The sequence below is a fragment of the Gadus chalcogrammus genome, chromosome 6 (assembly GCF_026213295.1).
Source record: "Gadus chalcogrammus isolate NIFS_2021 chromosome 6, NIFS_Gcha_1.0, whole genome shotgun sequence".
Lineage (NCBI taxonomy): Eukaryota > Metazoa > Chordata > Actinopteri > Gadiformes > Gadidae > Gadus > Gadus chalcogrammus.
Window position 1 is genome coordinate 25,329,723 of NC_079417.1, and position 24,445 is coordinate 25,354,167.

The 24,445-nt window shown below is 44.8% G+C and overlaps 1 protein-coding gene across 3 annotated transcripts in view; it reads left to right on the forward strand.

Annotated features, from left to right (window-relative positions):
• LOC130383985 (ral guanine nucleotide dissociation stimulator-like) overlaps window positions 1–23,761 on the forward strand; it is a 27,927-nt gene extending 4,166 nt beyond the window's left edge. For 2 of the 3 annotated variants that reach the window (XM_056591934.1, XM_056591932.1), the window contains exons 2-18: window positions 8,820–9,124; window positions 9,745–9,819; window positions 11,014–11,207; window positions 12,266–12,390; window positions 12,586–12,801; window positions 13,254–13,357; window positions 13,563–13,647; window positions 14,481–14,558; window positions 15,213–15,299; window positions 16,526–16,558; window positions 16,740–16,861; window positions 17,793–17,888; window positions 18,065–18,281; window positions 18,410–18,484; window positions 19,254–19,502; window positions 20,057–20,171; window positions 20,730–23,761. In XM_056591934.1, the coding sequence (XP_056447909.1) occupies window positions 8,820–9,124; window positions 9,745–9,819; window positions 11,014–11,207; window positions 12,266–12,390; window positions 12,586–12,801; window positions 13,254–13,357; window positions 13,563–13,647; window positions 14,481–14,558; window positions 15,213–15,299; window positions 16,526–16,558; window positions 16,740–16,861; window positions 17,793–17,888; window positions 18,065–18,281; window positions 18,410–18,484; window positions 19,254–19,502; window positions 20,057–20,171; window positions 20,730–20,905 (2,352 nt within the window). In that variant the 3' untranslated portion in view covers window positions 20,906–23,761. Of the gene's footprint in view, window positions 1–1,194; window positions 1,560–8,819; window positions 9,125–9,744; window positions 9,820–11,013; window positions 11,208–12,265; window positions 12,391–12,585; window positions 12,802–13,253; window positions 13,358–13,562; window positions 13,648–14,480; window positions 14,559–15,212; window positions 15,300–16,525; window positions 16,559–16,739; window positions 16,862–17,792; window positions 17,889–18,064; window positions 18,282–18,409; window positions 18,485–19,253; window positions 19,503–20,056; window positions 20,172–20,729 lie in introns of those variants that run through there. The other variant, XM_056591933.1, reaches the window with a different exon arrangement.
• The last annotated feature ends 684 nt before the right edge of the window (window positions 23,762–24,445 follow it).

A 24,445-nucleotide genomic window follows, 5' to 3' on the forward strand; every position in this document is an offset into this window, starting at 1 on the left:
GACCATAGATAAAACGGCGGCCGTGTCGACCCAGTGTCACGACCAGTGCTGCAGCAGGAACTAAAGGGAGAGTATCCAAATGCAGTTCTGCCAACAAAAGGAAAATACAGGTAGCCCGGGAATTGGTTAGGGCGGCATGTGTCTCAGGAGGTAGAGCGTGTTGGCTGGTAACCGGAAGGTTTCTAGTTTGATCCCCGGCAGTGTCAAAGTGTCCCTGAGCAAGACACCTGACCCTAACTGCTCCCGACGAGCTGACTGGTGTCTCCTATGGCTGACATCACCGTCGATGTGTGCATGAATGGATGAATGCTGGGCAATATTCTAAAGCGCTTTGGTTAGAAAAGCGCTAAATAAATGCAATCCATTTACGATTAATCCAAATGCAGTCCATGGAACCGGCTTGCTGTGCATGTAAAACATATAGTGACAGTTCGTTGCAATTATTCATCTCTCCACGGTCTTATTACTATCTTAGAAATAAGATATTACAGTTTGTTTCTTATTACTGTTGTTCCTCGGGCCCGCTCAGGATGTCTCTCCTCTCAGATGCACTTTTTTCCTATCTGACACACAAACACACACACACACACACACACACACACACACACACACACACACACACACACACACACACACACACACACACACACACACACACACACACACACACACACACACACACACACACACAGTTGGTCTCTCAAAGAGCCAGATGTGATTCAGCTGTTTTCGTCCACCGTAAGAAAAGGAGAAGATAATGTTTAGAGAACAGTTGTGTTCAGATAAACAGCACTTGCAGCTGCTATGGTCAGAGATAAACTGCTTTTAGTTTACATTATTCGGTTTCAAATAATAGGTTGAACTATAGACTGACAGATAGGGGGCAACGTTGGACCAATCATGCTGTTTACGCGTACTTGTCTTTACATCCATCTATCTGTTCATCTGTCTTTCTGTCAATCCCATGGACCTATTAAAGAAGGTAAATCCATCTATCCGTCTTAACGGGTCTTATCTGTCTAAAAGGTCTGTCTATCTGTCTGTTTATATATGGGACACTGCCTATGATATATAATATTGAAAAGAAGACGGTTATAGACATCAACAACATATGTGACATGTAGACCCTGAACCATGTGTATGGGGGAGGAGGAGAAGGGGCGGGGCTAGGAATGGGGGAGGAGGGGAAGCGGGCGGAGCTAGGAACAGTGTTGCCAGATTGGGTCAGATTTCTGGCACAATCTGGCTACACTTGCTAGGAACCGAGCCTGATGAGTCACGGTCCGCCTCCTCACATCCCCGCTGGACCCGACCGCGGTCATAACGGATGTACGCTGTTAGAGTAGCCTCCCTCCTCGGACCCCATGGTGTATTTTCCGGGCTCTCAGTGTGGGGCTCAGTGCGGACACTCGGAGGGCCTGTACCCCGAAATGTTTGAGGGTTCGCGGCGGGTGCGCAGCATTTGGGGCGGGGTGCGGCTGGAGCTCAGCGACGATCCAAGCCCAGTCCTCCTCCACAGCTTCACCCACCTGGACCCCGACCTGCCCCGGCACCCAGAGGTGAGCTAGTTGCAGCCCCCCTTTGGTACAGGCTCATAATAACTCATAATATAAGAATAGACCGGTGCCGTTATTTGGAGCGGCATATGGCTCTGGAGGTAGAGCGGGTCGGCTGGTGACCGGAAAGTTGCTTGTTCGATCCCCGGCTCCTCTTGCTGAGTGTCGAGGTGTCCCTGAGCAAGATAGCTCGCCTTGATTGCTCATGACGAGCTGGTCGTCGTGAGCAAACCAGCTCTTTGGTCGTCGCCCTGCGTGGTTGACTCCTCCGTCGGTGTTTGAATGGGTGAATGTTTGGCATCGTAAAGCACTCTGAGTTGCCACTGGTTAGAAAAGCGCTGTATAAATGCTGTGCATTTGCTATCGGCACAGCGAGGCTGTTTTCTGTCGCTTCTGTCACTGTATATTGCCTATATAGGCCAACATTTGGATTATAGCCCTAAGTGGGAATGTGTTTATATGGTCAACCATAGCCTTCTAGTTGTTATGGATTAATTTATTAGTTAATGTAATCTTATGGATGACCATTTTTGTCGACCCTGGATTGTCGCCTTGTTTTCCTAGTTTTTTAGTTATAACTAAAAGATTTCTTAAAGTTATAGGCCTAACTATCTAGGATAGCTCTAGGATAGTTATAACTATGCCTATATGATGGTTATAACCATATGATGATAGCTTAACTATATTATATAGGTCTACATTATGACACTGTTCTCCTGAGAGTCAGAGAATCAGCAGTGCATGACCATCACAAAGTGATTTTGTGTTTCATCACTTTATTTTGTTAGTTTGTTGTTGCAAACATATTTACTTTATTATTCATATTTTAGTTGGTCTGCCTTGTTGTCCTGTCCCAACCCTGCCACCTGTGAGGTTCATTTAATCTAATCCTCTCACTACAACACAATTACCTAATCCTTAATCTGTTCTCTCGTAGCAGGCCGCCTCACCACAACCTGCTGCCCTTCTCGTCCTCTAGTAAGGGATAGGATTAACACTAAGCGTAGAAACTGAGTCCGGTCTCTGCTCAAGGGAAGAGATTTCAGCTGTGAACCATACCCAAGACAGGATATATCATGTATCATTCAGGCTATATAATAGATGACAACTTTGTAAGATGTATAGACTGTTTAGTCTACCCATATCAAATAGCAACAGAATATAGTGACATAATACCAGTCATGCTTTCTAAATGCACTACTAGAACTGAAAAGGTATTACAGAGGAGTAAACAAATTTCAATCTAATCGGATGGTTAAGGTTTGCTGAATAGCATTACCTTAATAAGCACATATTATAAATTACATCACATATCCCACAAATGACATCACATAGCAATAAAAACATCACATATAACTACATTAATAACATTACATAGCTACAAATAGCATCACATATCACTACATTATTTACATCACATATAATTACATTGATAACATAACACATCACTACATTAATAACATCACATCGCTACAATAATGACAAACAATTACTGCGATAACGATGCATATCAATGCTTTAACATTAACGTCCTCATTCAGGACATCACATTAGTAACATCATCCCGACATACAGTACATTGTAGGATGCTGTACATTAATAGCATACAGTATACATCAGCAGACATCACCTAGACTCTGCATAGCCACCCCCTCTCGCCCCTCCTAAGCACTTATTGTATGTTATATGTCCTGGCACTTAATGTACGCACTTATTGTCTGTCATACTTAGCGATAGTACTTAGTTGTGTAGCTTCTTGTCCTAGCTATCCTTGTTGTATACAGGTAATGGGTTTACTTCATTACGAACATCATTACTCTACCAACAGCAATATATTGTTTCACCTTCTTCTGACAAATGTACTTATTGTAAGTCGTTTTGGATAAAATCGTCTGCTAAATGCCCTAAACATAAAATGCAAATGTACATTAATTTATCGTACATCATCAATAGCATAGAGTGAGAGCTCCGATGCCTTGTTCCGGGGCCTACAGCAGTACATGCTTTTTGGAACGGACTCCCGGCTCCCAGTGACATCACGGCCATTGTTTGGTGAGGGAGGTCCCTGGTCAGCACCAGAACGCCCAATGACCTTGTTTACACCAAGCGGCAGTCATGCCCGCCTGTTTGTGAGGCCCATGGCTAACATGGAGTTCCTTGAACTGCCCCAGGTGGTTCACGGTAGGTGGATCAGAGAGACCCACGTCCAATCTTAGTGAACAGGAAGATCTTAATGTTATGCGTTTTCAAAGGTCCACGTTGACGGCTATGTTGAAGTTATTAAGGATTGAATATTCATTATTTTTGTCCATAGACTAGTGCAAGGTGTTCACCCATTCCAAACGTCAATGTGACAGAAATGGAAAGTTTTCACTGAAAATTGTATACAATGGCAAGGCTCTGAAGAAGGTGCTAGGTCACCGCCCCTAGCTGAGGATGTGTGTGTGTGTTTTGTGTTGTGTGTATTTTGTGCTGTGTTTGTTTTGTTGCATCAGTTGTGTAAGCTACAGCCAAATTGAGGATATAACTAGGGCAGGGGGATGTGTAGATAACAAAAACATGCTTTTAATGTTATGATTATAACACAAAATCCATATATTCCGGATTCCATATATTCAGATAATTAGATACTGCAGGTCTCTCTCCCTAACCCCTCGCTCATCTCCCTCTCTCCTTTTCTCTGACTGTGCAGATGGATGTGTAGAGGGAACAAACTGGTAGCCATCTTATATTTAGAGTGCTGACTCACTCTGGGGAGCCAGCAGGATGTGTGTTGTCTTGTATCCATGGTAATGCATCTCTGTCATTATAGCAGTAAGAAAAAATACCCACATCTAACTATGTTCCCCAGAGAGACAACTAACTCCTTGATCCCTAGAGAGATAACTAACTCCTTGATCCCTAGAGAGACTACTAACTCCTTGATCCCTAGAGAGACAACTAACTCCTTGATCCCTAGAGAGACAACTAACTCCCCAACCAGAAGTAATACTGGGCCAAACTTTGCGTTCTCAGAGGACGTTTATTTAACAATTATATGCATTCTCATACACACAATGAAGTTGTGGTGAAACCAACCATAATAGGAGCCCATTAATGTTGACTCACCTAATGAGAAGGCTGATGTTGCATGCCACACATCAAATGCTTGATGTCTGGCTTAAGTAATGAGAGTCGGTTTTAGATCAGGATAGAGAGATACAACATCGGAAAAGGCATCAGAAACCACACAGCTCTGTTGGAAAGATCGGGATACTCAGAAGCATTACGAAGTCAAAGGGTACTTTCTTTGTCAGTCTGGCCCACATGTCGATTTGTTTAATTGTTGCTTCTATTTTATTCTGGACATTTGAACAAGGTCACTGCTTTACCTTGGAGGCTGAGGTTGAGTCCATTTATGTGGCTGAAAATGTCGGCCAGGTATCCCCATTTAGCCAACCACTTTAAATCCCTGAAGCGATGTGCGAGTTCAAACTTTGTTGGAAGAAAAAACACCCTCCCCTCATCATGCAATTCAAAAAGTCACATCAGCACCTTCTCCAATGAGAGTCATTGGACTCCGGTGTGTGACAGAAGCTGCTTATGGTCACTGCCTATCTCTTCACATAAAACGGATAATTAAATTGGATTGCAGGGGGGAGTCTTTTGATTAAGTTGACTGCTGGAACTGCCTCATAGCAGTCCATAGTCTTTAAACATACAGGCTTTTTCTTTACAGCCAGCAGTTCTCTGTGTATACTGCAGTGGGCAGATGCTACCAGTGGAGCCATAGCCTTTACCCCGGTGATGACTCCACTGTGCCGGCTCTGCAGCTCACGGTGCTCCCCATCAGTGCTCAATCGCACACATTTGGACCAATCAATCCCATTTGAAACTGAACGCCTTCAGAATGTCAAAGAAGTCCTCAGCAGTTGAACACATCGTTAAAGATTTGCAAGGCAGGAACTCTTCTTTTATCCCTCCATTGTTTTCATACCTAACTGTACGTTCATACCAAAAGCTGTAAAAGATGCAAAATCGCCAAATAGCTCAAAACGTAACACTGTCCAAAATATTTACAGCTCATATCGCTCTTGCGTTTTCTCGTGTATGTTTACTAGGACCACCCACGCCGACGAGAGACATCTACATTCCGATTGGCTGGCGGTCATTTACAGCCGAAAGCTACATTTGCATAGAGTTGAGCTGTTTTCAACTCTCATTTACAGCTTTACAGCTTTAAAGCTATCGATCAAGCGTTTTATCGCTCCAATCGCTTTATCACTCATGTGAATAAGTGAATGGGCGTTCATTGCTCAAAACGCTTTACAGCTTAAATTGGTGTGAACGCACAGTAATATAGGCATGGCGTAACATCTTTGTCAATGTCAATGTCAATTTTATTTATATAACGCATTTACAGACGGCTTAGCCGCACCAAAGTGCTTTACAGTAAAGTGCAATATTGCAGGAAGGCCAAAAAACAAACAAAAACATATTTGTTATGTCTGTCGATTTATCCAACTTTATGGCATACTAATAACTCTGGTATGCTCGTTATCAGCTGGTCTAACACTTTCTCGCCATATTGTCTGTTTGGGATGCACCAAAATGAAAATTCTTGGCCGAAGCCGAAACCGAATATACTGAAACAGTTGGCCGAAACCGAATACCGAATGTGGCATTTGCTGTTTTTCATTCATTTTGCTTTAATTTTTCACCATTGCATAAATCAAACAATTAAATGTCCTTTATAAACTTTTTTGTCTTGATTTTCAATAAAAAAAAATCAATTACAAATTTTATACAAATTATTTATTTAATACTGAACGATTTCTAACATTCCAGCAGACCTTATAGCAAGTATTTAAGAACAATGTAGCTTTTAAATAAATGAGTAAATTATAATTATTATTATTAATTTTTTTATCCAAAAAAAAAAATGTTCGGTGTATTTTTTTCTGCCTTTTTACTCCTTCGGCCGAAACCGAAAATTATGTTTTGGGCCATTTTCGGTGGCCGAATTTTAGGTGCAACCCTATTGTCTATCTTGCGTTTGATTTAGTTATCAGACAATGAGATTAGTTGATTGGCTTGCATGACTTCTCTCCCAACATCTCCCAAACTATCTATTTTTTGGCGGTTTTGTTGTATGGGGCTTACTAGACTTGCCAATGAGCCTTTGCATTCTATATGACCATACATGACATTTACTTATTACTTTCTTCTTACCCTGATACTCCTTAAGTTTATTATTGAAACTCCCTGTCCCTAGATATAGAGACAGAAAACTCCCTTTTCCCTTGATAGAGAGACAACAAACTCCCTGTTCCCTAGAGAGAGAGATGACAAACTCCCTGTTCCCTAGAGAGAGATAGACAACAAACTCCCTGTTCCCTAGAGAGAGATAGACAACAAACTCCCTGTTCCCTAGAGAAAGAGACAACAAACTCCCTGTTCCCTAGAGAGGGAGACAACAAACTCCCTGTTCCCTAGAGAGAGAGACAACAAACTCCCTGTTCCCTTGATAGAGAGACAACAAACTACCTGTTCCCTAGAGAGAGAGACAACAAACTCCCTGTTCCCCAGAGAGAGAGAGAGAGAGAGAGACAACAAACAAGCTGTTCCCCAGAGAGAGAGACGACAAACTCCCTGTCCCCTAGAGAGAGATAGACAACAAACTCCCTGTTCCCTAGAGAGAAAGACAACAAACTCCCTGTTCCCTAGAAAGGGAGACAACAAACTCCCTGTTCCCTAGAGAGAGAGACAACACACTCCCTGTTCCCTAGAAAGAGTGACAACAAACTCCCTGTTCCCTTGATAGAGAGACAACAAACTCCCTGTTCCCTAGAGAGAGAGACAACAAACTACCTGTTCCCTAGAGAGAGAGACAACAAACTCCCTGTTCCCCAGAGAGAGAGAGAGACAACAAACAAGCTGTTCCCTAGAGAGACAACAAACTCCCTGTTCCCTAGAGAGAGAGAGACAACAAACTGCTCCCTAGAGAGATAGACAACGAACTCCCTGATCCCTACAGAGACAAGAAACCCCCTGTTCCCTAGAGAGACAACCAACTGCCTGTTTCCTAGATAGAGAGGGACAACAAATCCCCTGTTCGAGAGAGAGAGAGAGAGAGAGAGAGAGAGAGAGAGAGAGAGAGAGAGAGAGAGAGAGAGAGAGAGAGAGAGAGAGAGAGAGAGAGAGAGAGAGAGAGAGAGAGAGAGAGAGAGAGAGAGAGAGAGAGAGAGAGAGAGAGAGCAAACTCCCTGTTCTCTAGAGAGACAAAAAAAACTCGCTGCTCCCTAGAGAGACAAAAACTCCCTGTTCCCTAGAGGGCGATATTGAACAAACTCCCTGTTCCCTAGAGAGAGAGAGAAAGAGAGAGAGAGAGAGAGAGAGAACAAACTCCCTGTTACCCAGAGAGAGAGAGGGAGACAACAAACTCCCTGCTGCCTAGAGAGACAAAAAACTCCCTGTTCCCTAGAGAGACAACAAACTTTATTCCCTTATAGAAAAAAATATAATTAGAAACGGAGAGGATGAGACAGGAAACGAGTCAGAGAAAGACAGAGTTAGGGAGACAGGGCAAATAGAGACAAGAATAGATTGAGCTAGAGACATTGTGGTTTGCGTACGGAAATAGAACTAACTGGAATTTGGTAAAAGAAAACCCATCCTGACACACACACACAAACTCTCTCCGTTGCTCACAACACAAACACATGAGTGCAATTGTACAAAAACAATCAGCTGAAGGATTAAACTAAACCACAAGACCTCACCCACTGTTGTTCGCTCTCTGTTACCACGGAAACTTCCCAACGAGAAGAGAGAGAGACAGAGAGGCTGGTTGACCGAGAAAGTGAGAGTGAGAGAGTGAGATAGTATGCCGTGTGAGTCCTGTTGTGGGTATTCCCAAGAGACGATGACTGGTGTTCTAGATTACCCATCACCCCAGGAGAATTGTGAATGGCTCAGGGATATTGGGGGCGTGGTTTCTTCTTCTTCTTCTTCTTCTTCTTCTTCTTCTTCTTCTTCTTCTTCTTCTTCTTCTTCTTCTTCTTCTTCTTCTTCTTCTTCTGTGTGATGTGCAGGGTTAACGGGTGGCGATGAGGTGGAGGAGTGCCTTTAAATATTTAACAACAGTAAAATTTGAAGATGCACCTAATTAGCTGACGATGGTGCTGATGATGATGATGCTGTTGCTGCTGCTGATGATGATTATGATCATGAGGGTTTTGCTGGAGACGAAGAGACTGACGTCCTCCCTCTCTGCTCCTCCAGAGCTCCACCCAGGAGATAGGAGAGGAGGAAGAGGATGGGGCGGTCTTCACCATCACCCTGAGGAAGTTGCAGCTGCACCAGTCGGCCAGTAAGGGGCAGCGATGGCTGGGCGTGGACACAGACTCCGCCCTCAGCCTCTACGAGACCTGCAAGGTGCGCACCATCAAGGCGGGGACGCTGGAGAGGCTGGTGGAGTACATGTTGAAGGCGTTCCGCGGGAAGGACTCCAGCTACGTCACCATCTTCCTGTGCACCTACCGCTCCTTCGCCAGCACGCGGCAGGTCCTCGACCTGCTGCTCAACAGGTGTGTACCGATATAATCTATACAATATGTACCTGAATAAACTACAGGTCCTCGACCTGCGGCTTAACAGGTACCACCCATACATGTATACTGTATAATATATACAATATATACCTGAATATACTACGACATGAATGCACACGATATATACCATATGGACCAGTACACACTACCAATATATACATGTACGGTATATACTAGCAAGACTAAATTAATACATACAATATATACCATATATACATGAATACACTACCAATATATGCCTGCATATACTAGAAATACTACATTGATACGTACAATATATACCATATATACATGAATACACTACCAATATATACCTGCATATACTAGAAATACTACATTAATACATACAATCTATACTATATATACCGGAATATACTACCAATACATACCTGAATATACTAGCAATAGTACATTAATACATACAATATAAACTATATGTACCCGAATATACTACCAATATATACCTGATTATAATATAAATAAATGCAACCATTAAATACAACTACTTACAGAAATAACCTACATACAACCAGAAGTCTGAACTAGTGAAAGCTCTCTTCAGGAAAGCTAAACTAATGAATGTGAACAACCTCCAGGTATGCTAAACTCCAGAACCTTCCAGCCATGGCGGCCCACAGAGTGTGTGAGGACGACCGCATCGAACTGAGGAAGTATGTCGCATATTTTACATTCTTCAAAAAACAGGACTGTAGAAATCTGAAGTAACCGTATTGTTCTTTTTGAGACCAAGCGCTACGGCTAGTTAGCCAAATTCTTTAAAGGGAGGCAAAACGGTAGACCAGTCCTACTGCATATGTAAATACTAGTTATATTGTATTATATAGTGCAGGGGTCAGCAACCTTTTCAACATGCAGTGCCAGTTTGACATTTTCTCGTTAATGAGTGTGCCTTAAGCAACAATATATTAATTTTAAGCTAAATTATGACACAGTGACCAAAAACATTTCCAGAAGACCTGAAATTGTATTATTTCCATATAGTCCACAATCATGCATCAACATTTTAAATGTTTTTTTTGTTCTTATATTTGCTACATGGGCTTACAAATTATAATTACATCTGTCCCATCTTAAAACACCACTTTCAAAAACTCATTAAAAAAACCTTTTTGCACTTTGAGAAATGTAAAAAACAAGAATAGATGAGAATGTTGGAACCATCCACATCAATATCTTTAAGACATGTACGGCTTTGCAAAACCATGTGAAGGCGATGCATACGGGCCACTTGCAACAATATTTTAAATATTTTCTTCTCAATTGATCCCATTTCATAACACTGCTTTCAGTACCTAATTTAATCATATTTGCACTGGGAGTAAACGCCCAAAACAGAATAAAGTGCAAAAAAAAACAGTAGTAATAATTATGCTGCCGTATTGTGTGGTGAATTTTTTAATAGTAATACAATAAAAAGTTTTTTTTGTGTGAGTGTGCCAATGATTATGCTGCCACGTGCCAGTGGTGGCATGCGTGCCTAGGGTTGCCGACCCCTGATATAGTGGATATCTATACATTTTATACACTATTCCTCTTGTTTTACATAGAGCATGTTTTATGTCTGTCTGTCTGTCTGTCTGTCTGTCTGTCTGTCTGTCTGTCTGTCTGTCTGTCTGTCTGTACCCTACCCTACCCTACCCTACCCTACCCTACCCTACCCTACCCTACCCTACCCTACCCTACCCTACCCCACCCCACCCCACCACACCACACACTCGTCCTATTGGTTTATATAAAGCATATCTATGTATGTTAACACTAGTCAAACTATAAATAATGACTCTATACATATAATATTTACACTACGATGTTTTTAGTGTCGTTAACCTCTCCCCCTCTCTCAGCACGGTGTCGTCTATCCTGGGCGCATGGTTGGACCAGTACTCTGAGGACTTCTGGTCGCCCCCGGACTACGGCTGTCTGCACCAGCTGCTGTCCTACCTCCATAAACACTTCCCAGGCTCGGACCTGGAGCGCCGCGCCCACAACCTACTGGCCCACTTCCACCGCCGGCAGGTCATCGAGCCAGACCCCGACGGTAAGGGTCAGGGGTCAGGGTTGAGACAGGGTTAGACAGTGAATACAGAGACAGTTATTTAAGGAGCAGGTAGGGGTTAGACAGTACAGGGCCAGGTCGTTAAGATGTTGAATACAGAGACAGTTATTTAAGGAGCAGGTAGGGGTTAGACAGTACAGAGACAGGTCATTAAGGAGCAGGTAGGGGTTAGACAGTACAGAGACAGGTCATTAAGGAGCAGGTAGGGGTTAGACAGTACAGAGACAGGTCATTAAGGAGCAGGTAGGGGTTAGACAGTACAGAGACAGGTCATTAAGGAGCAGGTAGGGGTTAGACAGTACAGAGACAGGTCATTAAGGAGCAGGTAGGGGTTAGACAGTACAGAGACAGGTCATTAAGGAGCAGGTAGGGGTTAGACAGTACAGAGACAGGTCATTAAGGAGCAGGCAGGGGTTAGACAGTACAGAGACAGGTCATTAAGGAGCAGGTAGGGGTTAGACAGTACAGAGACAGGTCATTAAGGAGCAGGTAGGGGTTAGACAGTACAGAGACAGGTCATTAAGGAGCAGGTAGGGGTTAGACAGTACAGAGACAGGTCGTTAAGGAGCAGGTAGGGGTTAGACAGTACAGACACAGGTCATTAAGGAGCAGTTAGGGGTTTGACAGTACAGAAAGAGTTCATTAAGAGTTGAATACAGAGACAGGTCCGGCGTGAGTAGGGATTACTCACTGTGTACATACACTCTTATGTTGCTATTATTATTTCAGATTATCCCGGAAAGACACAGAAATGTGATGGTATGACTTGATTATTTCAGGGTTGTTCTGCAGCAGATATAGAGACATGTACAGAGTATGATGGTATAACTTGATGATTTCAGGGTTGTTCTGCAGCAGATATAGAGACATGTACAGAGTATGATGGTATAACTTGATGATTTCAGGGTTGTTCTGCAGCTGATATAGAGAGGTATACATAAATGTGATAGTATCATGATTTCAGGGTTATTTTGACCGCCGATATAGAGACATATAGAAATCTAATAGTAAGACTTGATGTTTCCTGCGATGTTCTGCAGCGGAGCATATCGGCTGTCCCTTCGCCACACAGGAAGAGAGCGGCTTCGAGGATGAACTCCCAATGCTCAGCTTCCTGTCCTTTGACCCTATCATGGTGGCGGAGCAGTTCACCCTCATGGACGCTGTGAGTACCGCTTCCTATAGAAAGTACCACCCACTTCCTGTGAAACACACCGCCACCATCCTGAACTGAACTGTCCACTTCCTGTAGAACACACTGCCCGTGTCCTGGGGAGCACTGGTCCACTGACTGTACAACACATTGTCCAATTTCTGTTTTCTACCTTTTGCCTAATCTTATCTCTCCCCCCCCCCCTAGGACCTGTTTAAGAGAGTGGTTCCCTACCACTGTCTAGGGGGGATCTGGTCCCAGAGGGATAAGAAGGGGAAGGAGCATGTGGCCCCCACCATCCGGGCTACTGTCGCCCAGTTCAACTCCGTCACCAACTGCGTCATCACCACCCTGCTTAGCACGCCGCTGCTGAAGGCCAGCCAGCGGGCGCGCCTGCTGGAGCGCTGGGTGGAGGTGGCCCGGGTACGTTAGCATGTTAGCACTAGGGACGACCAGTTATGCTGTGTTCGATGGGTCCAACCCATGAAGTGCACTATTTAGGATTAGGGTCGGGAATCACAGGGGAGCTTTTCCTTTCTAATGCTTTAGAAAGCAAAAATAAATTAAAAAAAGAAAAGATAAAAAGGTACATCTAAAAAAATATATATCGATATTAGGCGCCAGTTTATTGATTCTCGTATCGCACGGAGAAGGGCGACGATATATCACCATATCAATATTTTTTATCCAACCCCTACTCTTTAGGATCTCACCATGTGTTTGTTTGTTTTTAAGACTGCATCGTGTTGCGTAAAGGAGTGTGGGTTTTATGAGACTGTTTTGTGTTGTGTTCAGGAGTGTGTGTGTTATGAGAGTGCTTTGTGTGGCGTTCAGGAGTGTGTGTTTTATGAGACTGTGTTTTTTGTTGCGTTCAGGAGTGTCGTATACTTAAGAACTTCTCCTCTTTGAGAGCGATCCTCTCAGCACTGCAGTGTAACGCCATCCACCGCCTGAAGCGCACCTGGGAGGAAGTTTCCAGGTGAGGAGCTACGTGCTACATGCTACAGGCAACATGCAACACACTACATACGACACACTTCATTTTACATGCGACACACTACATGCTAGACGATGCACTCAAGGTGCAACACGCTACATGTTACACAATATATTCTAAATGCGACGCAATGTATGCAACATGCCACACGCTACATGTAACATGCTACCTGACACTTCTCTCTTAGGGAAAACTTTCGTACCTTCCGGGAGCTGTCAGAGATCTTCTCAGACGACAACAACTACTCCCTGAGCAGAGAACTTCTGGTCAAGGTCAGTTGGTTAGATAGTCTGGCATGGTTTAGGTCTGGTATTGTATAGTATAGTCTGGTATGGTAGTTGGTCTGGCATCGTCTGGCATCTTCTGGTTGCGCCTTTTATGTTCATTTTATTACCTCCATTCTGAAGATTTGGTCTAGTAGTTCATTGGTGAATTGGCTTCTTTGTTGCATTTTTCATTTGGATTGATTGCGTTCGAAACACGTCACGCTGCACGTATCAGAAACAACCATTGGATGATAGAATAGTCACAGATAGTTTCCATTTTATTATCCATATTAGACCAAACATAAAGTTCTGGATGACGGACACGGCAAGAACAAGTTTCTCCTCCATTTTCGTCCACTTTCTCAGTTTTTTCTTCACTTCACTATTCTGGTTTGGTCTAGTATAGTCTGGTATAGTCTAGCATATGGTTAGGATTAAGTTTACAAATAAGCTTATAATAGTATAAGGATAATCCTATGATAGCCCTATTAGATATAAGAATATATTTACAGAATTAGATTTAAGCTGGATCTACAGTTCTACTTACTTCACGTCTGCGAAGATCCATTCAAGGACACAATTCAGATTCACGCAGAGCTAACCCTATCCATGTCACAAAATATAGTGATTTAAAAAAAAATGTTAAAACTACTTTTTTTAAATAAACTGCTGAAAAGCTGTTGATTTATTCACGTGTCGCACTGTGGAACCATATCAAAGCTCTACACCACACCGACCAATCGCGACCGGGTCACTGTACTGAAGTGGATCTTCACAGCTCTTTGACGTGCTGATGCACAAGTTTCCTCTGGGCTTACGGGTTGTGTTCTGTCCCTCAGGAGGGAACGTCCAAGTTTGCAACGCTGGAGCTCAATCCCAAACGCACCCAGAGGAGACACCAGCAGCAGAGAGAGCTGGTACTCACTCACTCACTCACTCACTCACTCACTCACTCACACAGTCTAACTCACTCACTCACACAGTCACAGTCTAACTCACTCACTCACTCACTCACTCACTCACTCACTCACTCACTCACTCACTCACTCACTCACACAGTCTAACTCACTCACTCACACAGTTTAACTCACTCACTCACACAGTCTAACTCACTCACTCACTCACACAGTCTAACTCACTCACTCACTCACTCACTCACTCACTCACTCACTCACACAGTCTAACTCACTCACTCACACAGTCTAACTCACTCACTCACTCACTCACTCACTCACTCACTCACTCACTCACTCACTCACACAGTCTAACTCACTCACTCACTCACTCACTCACTCACTCACACAGTCTAACTCACTCACTCACACAGTCTAACTCACTCACACAGTCTAACTCACTCACACAGTCTAACTCACTCACTCACTCACTCACTCACTCACTCACTCACTCACTCACTCACACAGTCTAACTCACTCACACACACAGTCTAACTCACTCACACAGTCTAACTCACTCACTCACTCACTCACACACACAGTCTAACTCACTCATACTATTATTTGTTTATAATGCATATCCAGAAAATATTGTATTCTCCTCGTCCTCGTACTCAGGGAGTCATGCAGGGTACTATCCCCTATCTTGGAACCTTCCTGACAGACCTGGTGATGATGGACACAGCCATGAAGGACTACACAGAGGTCTGGATCGCTCTTTTCAGCACCACTCCCTAGTACAACACACTAACCCTCTCAGGCCCTGTTTACACAATGTCAGAGATTCTAGATAGTTTTATACCGTTGCATATAGATTTATAAACAAATCTGTTTACACAAAAGTCTCTGCATAGCCCTCCCACCCCTCCTACTTATTGTATGTTGTACATCCTGGCACTTAATGTACGCACTTTTTGTGTGTCGTAATAAGTTATAGTACTTAGATGTGTAGCATCTTAGTCTAGCTGTCTTTGTTGTACACAGGGAATGGGTTAACCTAGCGATTGTTAGTGCCTTGCACTTGGTTCTATGAGCATCCTTACTGTACCGACAGAGATATATATTTTCCCCTTCTTCTGACAAATAGACTTACCGGTATTGTAAGTCGCTTTAGATAATAGTGTCTGCTAAATGCCCTCAATGTGAACGTAAATGATTACACATTTATATTACTTTGGATCATGATGCAATTCATGTTTTAGAATAGAATTGCAAAATCTGGGAATCATAGATTAGTAAAAAGGAGGATATATGCATATGACACCCACCTTGCTTTATTGGTTAGCAACCGGTCACGTAACAGCTAAGCACGGGACTAGAGAGATTCTGTCTAGACCAGAGCCTGTATAAAATATGGACGCAGCATCTGTGACGTCAATTGGCACATTGAGGGCGGAATTTAATAGCTGCCTCCCAGTATTCATTAGTATTCATCCTTAATAACCACTCAAATAACTAAAAAAACACAATATGTAGATGAACTAGCCGCTGACCTAAACAAACAAACAAAAATATTCCCGTTGTTTAGACGATGCAAACATCTCTGCATCGCAAGCTAATGACAGCTCAATTGAGATTTTGAAAGAGATTGAATATGATTGTGTAAAGAAGGACACGGTTACGCAACACTCTTCAGTGACTCTGACGAAAGGCTTTTTTATGGTCCCAAGTTCCCGCACCGAGATGACCATGTGTCGGGTTTAGTAAGCGGACCAATCACAGCCCATGCTGCTGCGTCGCCTCGACGGAAGGTTACGATTTTTTGGAGGCGCACGTCAAGCCCTTGCGGTGGACGCAAGAAGGGTCCGCATGGACGTAAGGGGTCCGTAACCCCCTTGCGTTGCGTGAACGTGGTACCATAAAGAGCCCTTAACACTCTCTTAACCTCTATGTCATGTCAACTAAACCGATTGGTTTTCCGTGTATTGCAGGGAGGGCTGATCAACTTTGAGAAAAGGAGAAAGGTACGTTTGAAGACCTCGTGCTCATGGCTGAATACAATACTGAGAATAAATCTAGAGATCACCTCTCTAGCTTTATTGATTTATGTACCACAGAATGAAAGACATTCTCTCCTCTGACTCCCCCCCCCCCCCCCCCCCCCCCCCACTCTCTGTCTCTCTCTGACTCTGTCACTCTCTCCAGGAGTTCGAGGTTATAGCTCAGATCAAACTGCTCCAGCTAGCCTCTAACAACTACAGCTTCACGCCCGACGGCCACTTCAGAGACTGGTTCTCCAGCGTGGAGAGACTCAGTGAGGCCGAGAGGTGATTATTGCTACGCTAGGCTAGGCTAGTAGGCTGTAGGCCAGTAGTGCTATGCTAGGATAGGCTACTGCCGCTTTGCTCGTATAGCTAATTACTGATGTCTAGGTCAGTAGTACTATGATAGCAAGGCTATTATTGCTCCGCTAGGTGTGCAATGCTATGCTATCATAGGCTAGTGGTGCTAATAATCCTATACTTGGATAGGCTAGTACTGCTTTGCTGGTATACCTAATTACTGTTTTTCTAGGCCAGTAGTGCTATTATTGCTACACTAGGTGTGTAGTGTACCTCTAGGATAGGCCACTGGTGCTAGTGGTACTGTACTAGGTTTGGCTAGAAGTGTAACGCCAGGATAGGCCAGTGGTGCTAGTGGTACTGTACTAGGTTAGGCTAGAAGTGTAACGCCAGTGGTGCTAGTGGTACTGTATTAGGTTAGGCTAGTAGTGTAACGCCAGGATAGGCCAGTGGTGCTAGTGGTACTGTACTAGGTTAGGCTAGAAGTGTAACGCCAGGATAGGCTAGTGGTACTGTACTAGGTTAGGCTAGTAGTGTAACGCCAAGATAGGCAAGTGCTTTTATCAACCAAGGGTTTTGCAGGTTTTGCATTGGGTTATATTCTTGAAACAGACACATTTACAATACATTTAAAAAAAAATACATAGACAATGATAATACGTTTGGGTAATATAGTATTATGGCATAGGCTTCTAATGGTAGGCTAGAATAGGTTGGGTCTGCCACGATAGGATAGCTTAGTTGTGGTAGTGTCACCTTTCTAGCTTTAACCTGTCTCACCTGTCTAGCTATGACCTGTCTCTCCTGTCTAGCCTTAACTTGTCTTTCTTGTCTATAACCTGTCTCTCTTGTCTATAACCTGTCTCTCCTGTCTATAACCTGTCTCTCCTGTCTATAACCTGTCTCTACTGTCCAGCTACCACCTGTCCTGTGAGATTGAGCCTCTGTCTGAGTCGGCCAGCAACACGCTGAGGGCCAAGAAGAACGGAGGCATCATCAAACGCTGGAGCGAGTGAGTCACACACACACACACACACACACACACACACACACACACACACACACACACACACACACACACACACACACACACACACACACACACACACACACACACACACACACACACACACACACACACACACACACCGTATACAATAACCCTATTCTCTCTGTCTCTCTCTCCAGTCGTCAGCTGGAGGCGGGGGCCAGTGGGGCTCCGGGCTCCCACCATTCCAAGTCTTTTGACCACGCCCCCAGCAGGCCGTACCAAAGCAGTGGAGGCGGAGGGGGGGGGGACAGCGGGGACGCTTTGAGCGTGACGTCAGTCAGCTCCAGTGGTTCCGACCTGGAGGACGTCAATGCCAGCTTCCTGTCCGACTCACCGGAGGTCCACGAGAGGAAGGCACGAAGCCACTTGGCTGAGAACAGATTCAAATTATATTAGCTGTGATGCTGTCTTGAATTTATTATACAAATGTTACTGTTTTATAAAGGTTTTTGTTCTTGTTTTGTTTCTGTTGTGTTTTCCAGACATCGACTCCTTCGGTCAAACATTCAATTTCTGTTCTGGGACGAGAGACGCATGTTACTGAGACTGCCTCTACGGTAAGTCATCCACTCCCACTAGTCCATTGATGCTCCCCATTCCCAATGGCTCCTCCCCCTTCCATTCTCCATTCTCCATAGCTCCGTCCACTGCCCCCTCCCAAATGGCCCAGTAGGGCTGAGTACAGAGAGAAGAGGATCAATGACCTTTGAGACCCTTCTACTGATGTTTAAAGTGCTTTTGTCTAATAGTGAAGTACTATATATTAGTGCTACTAGTGCATGACAATTTTCCCAAATGAGTCCGCTCTTACCTCTGGAATGTAGTTAAAGACCCCATATTGGGATGCCATTTTAGGGTTAATAATTGCCTTTTGGGGTACTCTGTTGCGATTGGTTCTACACTTTGCGAGTGTGTTGGCAAACTCCCCCCCCCCTGAGAAGTTGTAAACATTGTGGGTAGCCGGGAGGCGGGACTTCTGCGCTTCATCAACGCCCACTGCAGTCTGACGTCACACTGTTATGGAAGTAATGTTTGAGAGCAAACGAGCTGTTTCATCACTTATGAGGGGCGTTCTCGTGGAATACTCACCCTGGCTCAGACTAAGATTTTTCTAGCTTAGCAGACGTAATACATGTAAACATACGTCGTATAACAGTCAAAAGCAAAGGGAAAAGTTGAAAAAGCATGATATCACCCCTTTTAAAGAACTCTTGTCTAATACTGTATACTTGTACTAGTTGTACGTGAACAACCATTGGCCCAATGTTAATGAGTCCACTCTCTCCTCTGGAATGTACTCAACTGTCTTGTGTTTCCTGTGTGTAGTTCTGGGAGTGCACATCGCTGTCGTCCCTCGACACATCTGGCTCCGCCTCCGGCTCCAGCAGCACCTCCTCCTCCTCTGCCTCCTGCTCCACCCCTCTGGCCGCCTCCCGCTCCCACAAGCGCTCTGCCTCGGCCGTCTCAAACTACTCCACCCTGTCACTGCCGCTCTACAACCAGCAGGTGGACGACTGCTGCATCATCAGGGTCAGCCTGGACGTGGAGAACGGAAACATGTACAAGAGCATACTGGTGAGACGGGGGAGAGGAGGTGGAGGAGGGGAGAGGGCAGAGAGGAGGGGTGAGAGGGAACATGTACAAGAGTATACTGGTGAGGAGGAGAGAGGGGAGAGAGAGATGGGAGAGAGGAAGAGAGGAGCCGAGGGGGAGGTGAGGGGGAAGGGAGGGGGGAAGTCCTGTTTGGAAACACGTTCCGTAGTATGCTGGTGAGGAGGAGAGGAGAGGGGGAAGCGGGAGAAGAGAGGAGGAGAGAGGAGGGCAGGAGCAGAGGGCAAAGAAGGGGGAGGTCAGCCCCGACGTGGAGAACTGAAACATGAACGGGGGAGGAAGGGAAGAGGGAGGAGGGGATTGGAAGAGGAGAGACATAGGAGGAAGGGACAGAGAAGAGGGGGAGAAGGAGGAGATGAGAGAGAAAACAAGAGTGCAAGACTGGTGAGAGGAGGAAAGGAGATCAAGATCAAAAGGGGAGAGGAGAGGAGGAAGAGGAGCTGAGGAGAGAGGAGAGGAGAGAGAAGGAGAGGAGGAGGAGAGGAGGAGAGGTCTCAATGTGTGTGTATGTCTCTCAGGTCACCAGCCAGGACAAGACCCCGGCGGTGATCCGTAAGGCGATGATCAAACACAACCTGGAGAGGGAGAAGGCCGAGGACTACGAGCTCATGCAGAAGATATCTGAGGAGAAAGGTGAACACACAGCACTGGGGTTGATGTTGATGCATATGCATATCATTGGCAGGAATTTATAATACAATTATTATAATACATGACTGTACGACACATGGACCATGTGAAAACAATACCGTCCTGTACTGCGTGCGGTCAGGGTGATGTCGGTTATCTAAAATGCAGCAGGGGAGTGAGCAGATCTAGTAGTAGGACCTTTTGTTAAAGCCAATAAGTGGGATAAGACGAGATGCAAGTCATCAAAGTCAAAGTCTCAAAGGGCTTCACGTTCAAACTGTAGCATAAACAAGACAACGGTTGACTATGTTTTTTGAGTAAGATGTCAGATAAAGTTATTCCTGTAATATGTACCGGTAGTCATATGTTAAAGTACCAACATGACTATTGGCTTGTCAATTCAATTCAATTTTATTTGTTCAGCCCTTAATCACCGGTACAGTCTCAAAGGGCTTAATAGGCCATATATTTAACAACCCCTGTCCCTTGCCCCAAAGAGAAAAGAAAGAAAATTAAAATTGGTGCTTCATGTCTTCCGTCCTGTCTATCTCTCTGTCTCAGAACTGCGTATCCCTGACAACGCCAACGTCTTCTATGCCATGAACTCCACTGCCAACTACGACTTTGTGCTGAAGAAGCGCGGCCCCACACGCCCACTGCGCGCCAAGAGCGTCACCAGCTCCACACTACCACGCATGAAGCAGAAAGGCCTGAAGATCGCCAAGGGCATCTTCTGATCTCCTCTCCAACCTCCTCCTCCTCTCCTCCTCAACCTCCTCCTCTCCTCCCCTCCTCCTCATCGTCCTATCCTCTTCCCTATCCTCCTCTCCTCCTCACCTTGGAGAGATGAACATAGCGTTGGCGTTGAATACTGGGACACAGAGACGCTTGCTCTGAGTAACACCCCCTCACCAGGACTCTATCATGGCTGCCAGCTCTCCGTGCTCCGCAGGACAGGATGTGATGTCATCGCTGCAGCCATGTTGAAAGGGGGCTCTTGCGCTCTGTGGCGTTTTCAGCTGTGAACACGGTTTAACATACCGGTAGTGCGAAAATTACTGCTTACGTGTATACAAACGAGATGTCATAACAGGTGGGAGGTGGACTTTTAACCTGCGTGGACCAACCAGGTGTTAAACCAGGGGTGAATGATTTTAACCTGTGAGGTGGCCATGGATCACATGGCACTGTTTTTTTTACTGAACGATATCTCACTCTGCCATGGGTTGAGGTTCTACTTGGGTGTCTGTTCTGGACCAGACCTGTGTGTACATAGAACATCCCTGGCGATGTTTGATTGGACCATGAGCTGCACCTTAATGGATCAACAGCGCTTAAACAACTGAAAGATACTCTCTCTCTCTGCTCCAGCTCTCAGTCTCTCTCTTGCTGGAATGGCAGGGGGTGGTTTCTCTGTGGTTACTATGGGTAACCAGCGACACACCGCCATGTCGGATTAGTGACCACATGACCTGGGATATAATGCTCTTTCTGATTGGCTGTGATTCTTGCTGAATGATGATGTCATTAACCTGGTTTGAGTTGATCAGTGTTTGGTGCCCCAGCAGGGATGGGTGGGGTGGTGGGTCAGAGGGTCTTTGATCACTGCTGGCAATGGAGTGTTGTGATTGGTGGTCGAGGTGATGTGAGGGATGGTAGAAGGGTCAGAGTTTTGGTCCAGTTTACACTACAGTACATCTAACGAGGTTCTACCAGTCTGTCTTGGGCCAAAGACTCGGCGGAAGTGTGATTGATATTGTCCTTAAAGCTGCCAAATTCCAGCTAAAACATCTCGGCTCCACACAGCTCTTTGCTTAACCATCACCTGCTCCTTCTTGTCCTGACACGCTAGCGCAACACGCTAACACAACACACTACGTTTACACACAACACAACATGCTACATCAACACAACACACTACAACAACACAGTTTGCTTACGCAAAACTCAACACGCTACAATTACACACTACGTTTACACACTACCACAACACACTACGCGTACGCACTGCACAACACCCTACAACAACATACTGCGCTTACGCACAAAACAACATGCTACCACAACACACTACACTGATGCAAAACACAACATGCTACCACAACACACTACTCTGACGCACAACACAACATGCTACCACACTACACCGACGCACAACACAACATGCTACCACAACACACTACTCTGACGCACAACACAACATGATACCCCAACAGACTACCGAAACCCACTACCACGGCACACTAACACCACACACGAGTCAACCGTGATGCGCATCACAACCCGGTACCACAACACTGTACCACAAAACCCCGCTAACACAACACGGCTCAGAGCGGTGTCCTCCGAGCGTTACCTTCCATAGTTTTAAACTGCATGACGTTTATTATCATTCATCCTCATGCCATTGGACAAGTGAGCAGAGAGAGAGGAAAGACACTCCCCCAGGTGGCCACACCCCCTGGCTGCCACTATTGGGCCTCTACTGGTCATCACTGTGATCTTCCATCCATTAGCTCCGCCCCCTCTTTCTGATTGGCTGGTTGTGTTGTCATGTCATGGTCGTTTCAGAAGTGATGTGAGTATGTTATTATGTATGTTTATAGACCGGAGGCAGCAGACTTAACCCTTCATGTGCCAAAAGCAGGTAGATAGGTTGGGGCCTTTCACCATGAGAACATGTTTGTTAATGGTTTTGTATGTCTAACGTGTTGTAATGAAGAAAGGCGAGAGGTGAAGCATGGTGAGACCCCGTGCAGGAATGCTACTGGAGACGTGAAGTGTTAAGTTGTAAACCCATACTGTTGGATTGAGATCTAAATCTGTTCTGTTGGGTTTAGTTCTAACCATATACTGTAGGATTTGATTCTAACCCTTTACTGTTGGGTTGAGTTCTTAACCTATACTGTAGGATATTGTTCTAATCCTATACTGTAGGATTTGGTCTGACCCTATACTGTTGGGTGGAGATCTAAACTTATACTGTAGGATTTTGTTCTAACCCTATACTGTTGGGTTGAGATCTAACCCTATACTGTAGGATTTTGTTCTAACCCTATACTGTTGGGTTGAGATCTAAACCTATACTGTAGGATTTTGTTCTAACCCTATACAGTTGGGTTGAGATCTAAACCTATACTCTTTGGGGTTTTTAGGGCTTAACCTACACGGTTGCTTGTAGGTCTAAACCTACACTGGGATCTGACAGCTGCATCCCTTCAACCACTAAATCCCCCAAGCAGCGTTAATTTTACATTGGGGATGGAACTTATGTCCTCCAGGGGGCTGTACTGTGGTGTATCTCTCTCTCTTCAACGTGCTTCTCTTTGATTTAGCGTGACATTGCTGTGTGTACATTAACCTAACCCTAACCCCATGCAAGCTTTTCCTATCCAACGAGACGGTGGACGGTTACCATGGCAGCCCCTACTGACCTGTGTTGCCATGGCGACACAGGCTGTGTTGTTATGACGACCACCTGGACCTGGCTTGCTTGTTTTCTAAAGTGTGCTCTGGTGCCATGAGCGTTTTTAGACACAGATCTTACATTTTTCTAACCCCCCCCCCCTCAACTGTTTAGTATAGTAGATCCCTCCCCCCCCCCCCCCCCCCCCCCCCCACCGTCCTCCATGTACAACTTTATTTATTGATTTGTATATAGAGATTCTGTTTTGCATTGTACATTCTCTTGTTTCTTGGTTATAGATTAATATATTCATGTATATATGAATAAACCTTAAGTTTATAAAAGTTGAGATGGCTGTTATCTGTCCTGTTTATATCTACTATCCTATCTATCTAGATATATTTATATAGATCTATCTATCTGTATAGATAGATATATGCTGTTGCTGATGTTCGAACCCAATGCAATTTATAGTGTTTTTTCAGGCACAAGTTAAACTAAAAGAGAAATCATTAATGACAATCATATATACAGGACTTACTTAAGGCCCTCCTAACCTACTCTGGGCAATTGGGACCATGGAAACGGGCACAAGAGCAGAGGTGGTAAGCCCAGAGGGCGACAGTGAGGAGTTTGTCAGTACACAGGCAGGGGTGTTGCACGCAGACACCCTCGCCCTCTGCCTCTTCATTTCGACTACTCACTCAAGAAAATAATCAGTGGAACTCGGCTTCACCATTACCCTCTGGCTCTGCAGATGACATCAGCCTCATATCAGACCGTGCGGAGCAGGCACAGGGGCTCTTGACCAGAGTCTGCCAAGGTTGGTCCTAGCTGGCTAAATGCCAAAACGAGCTTCCGAGTATATGAG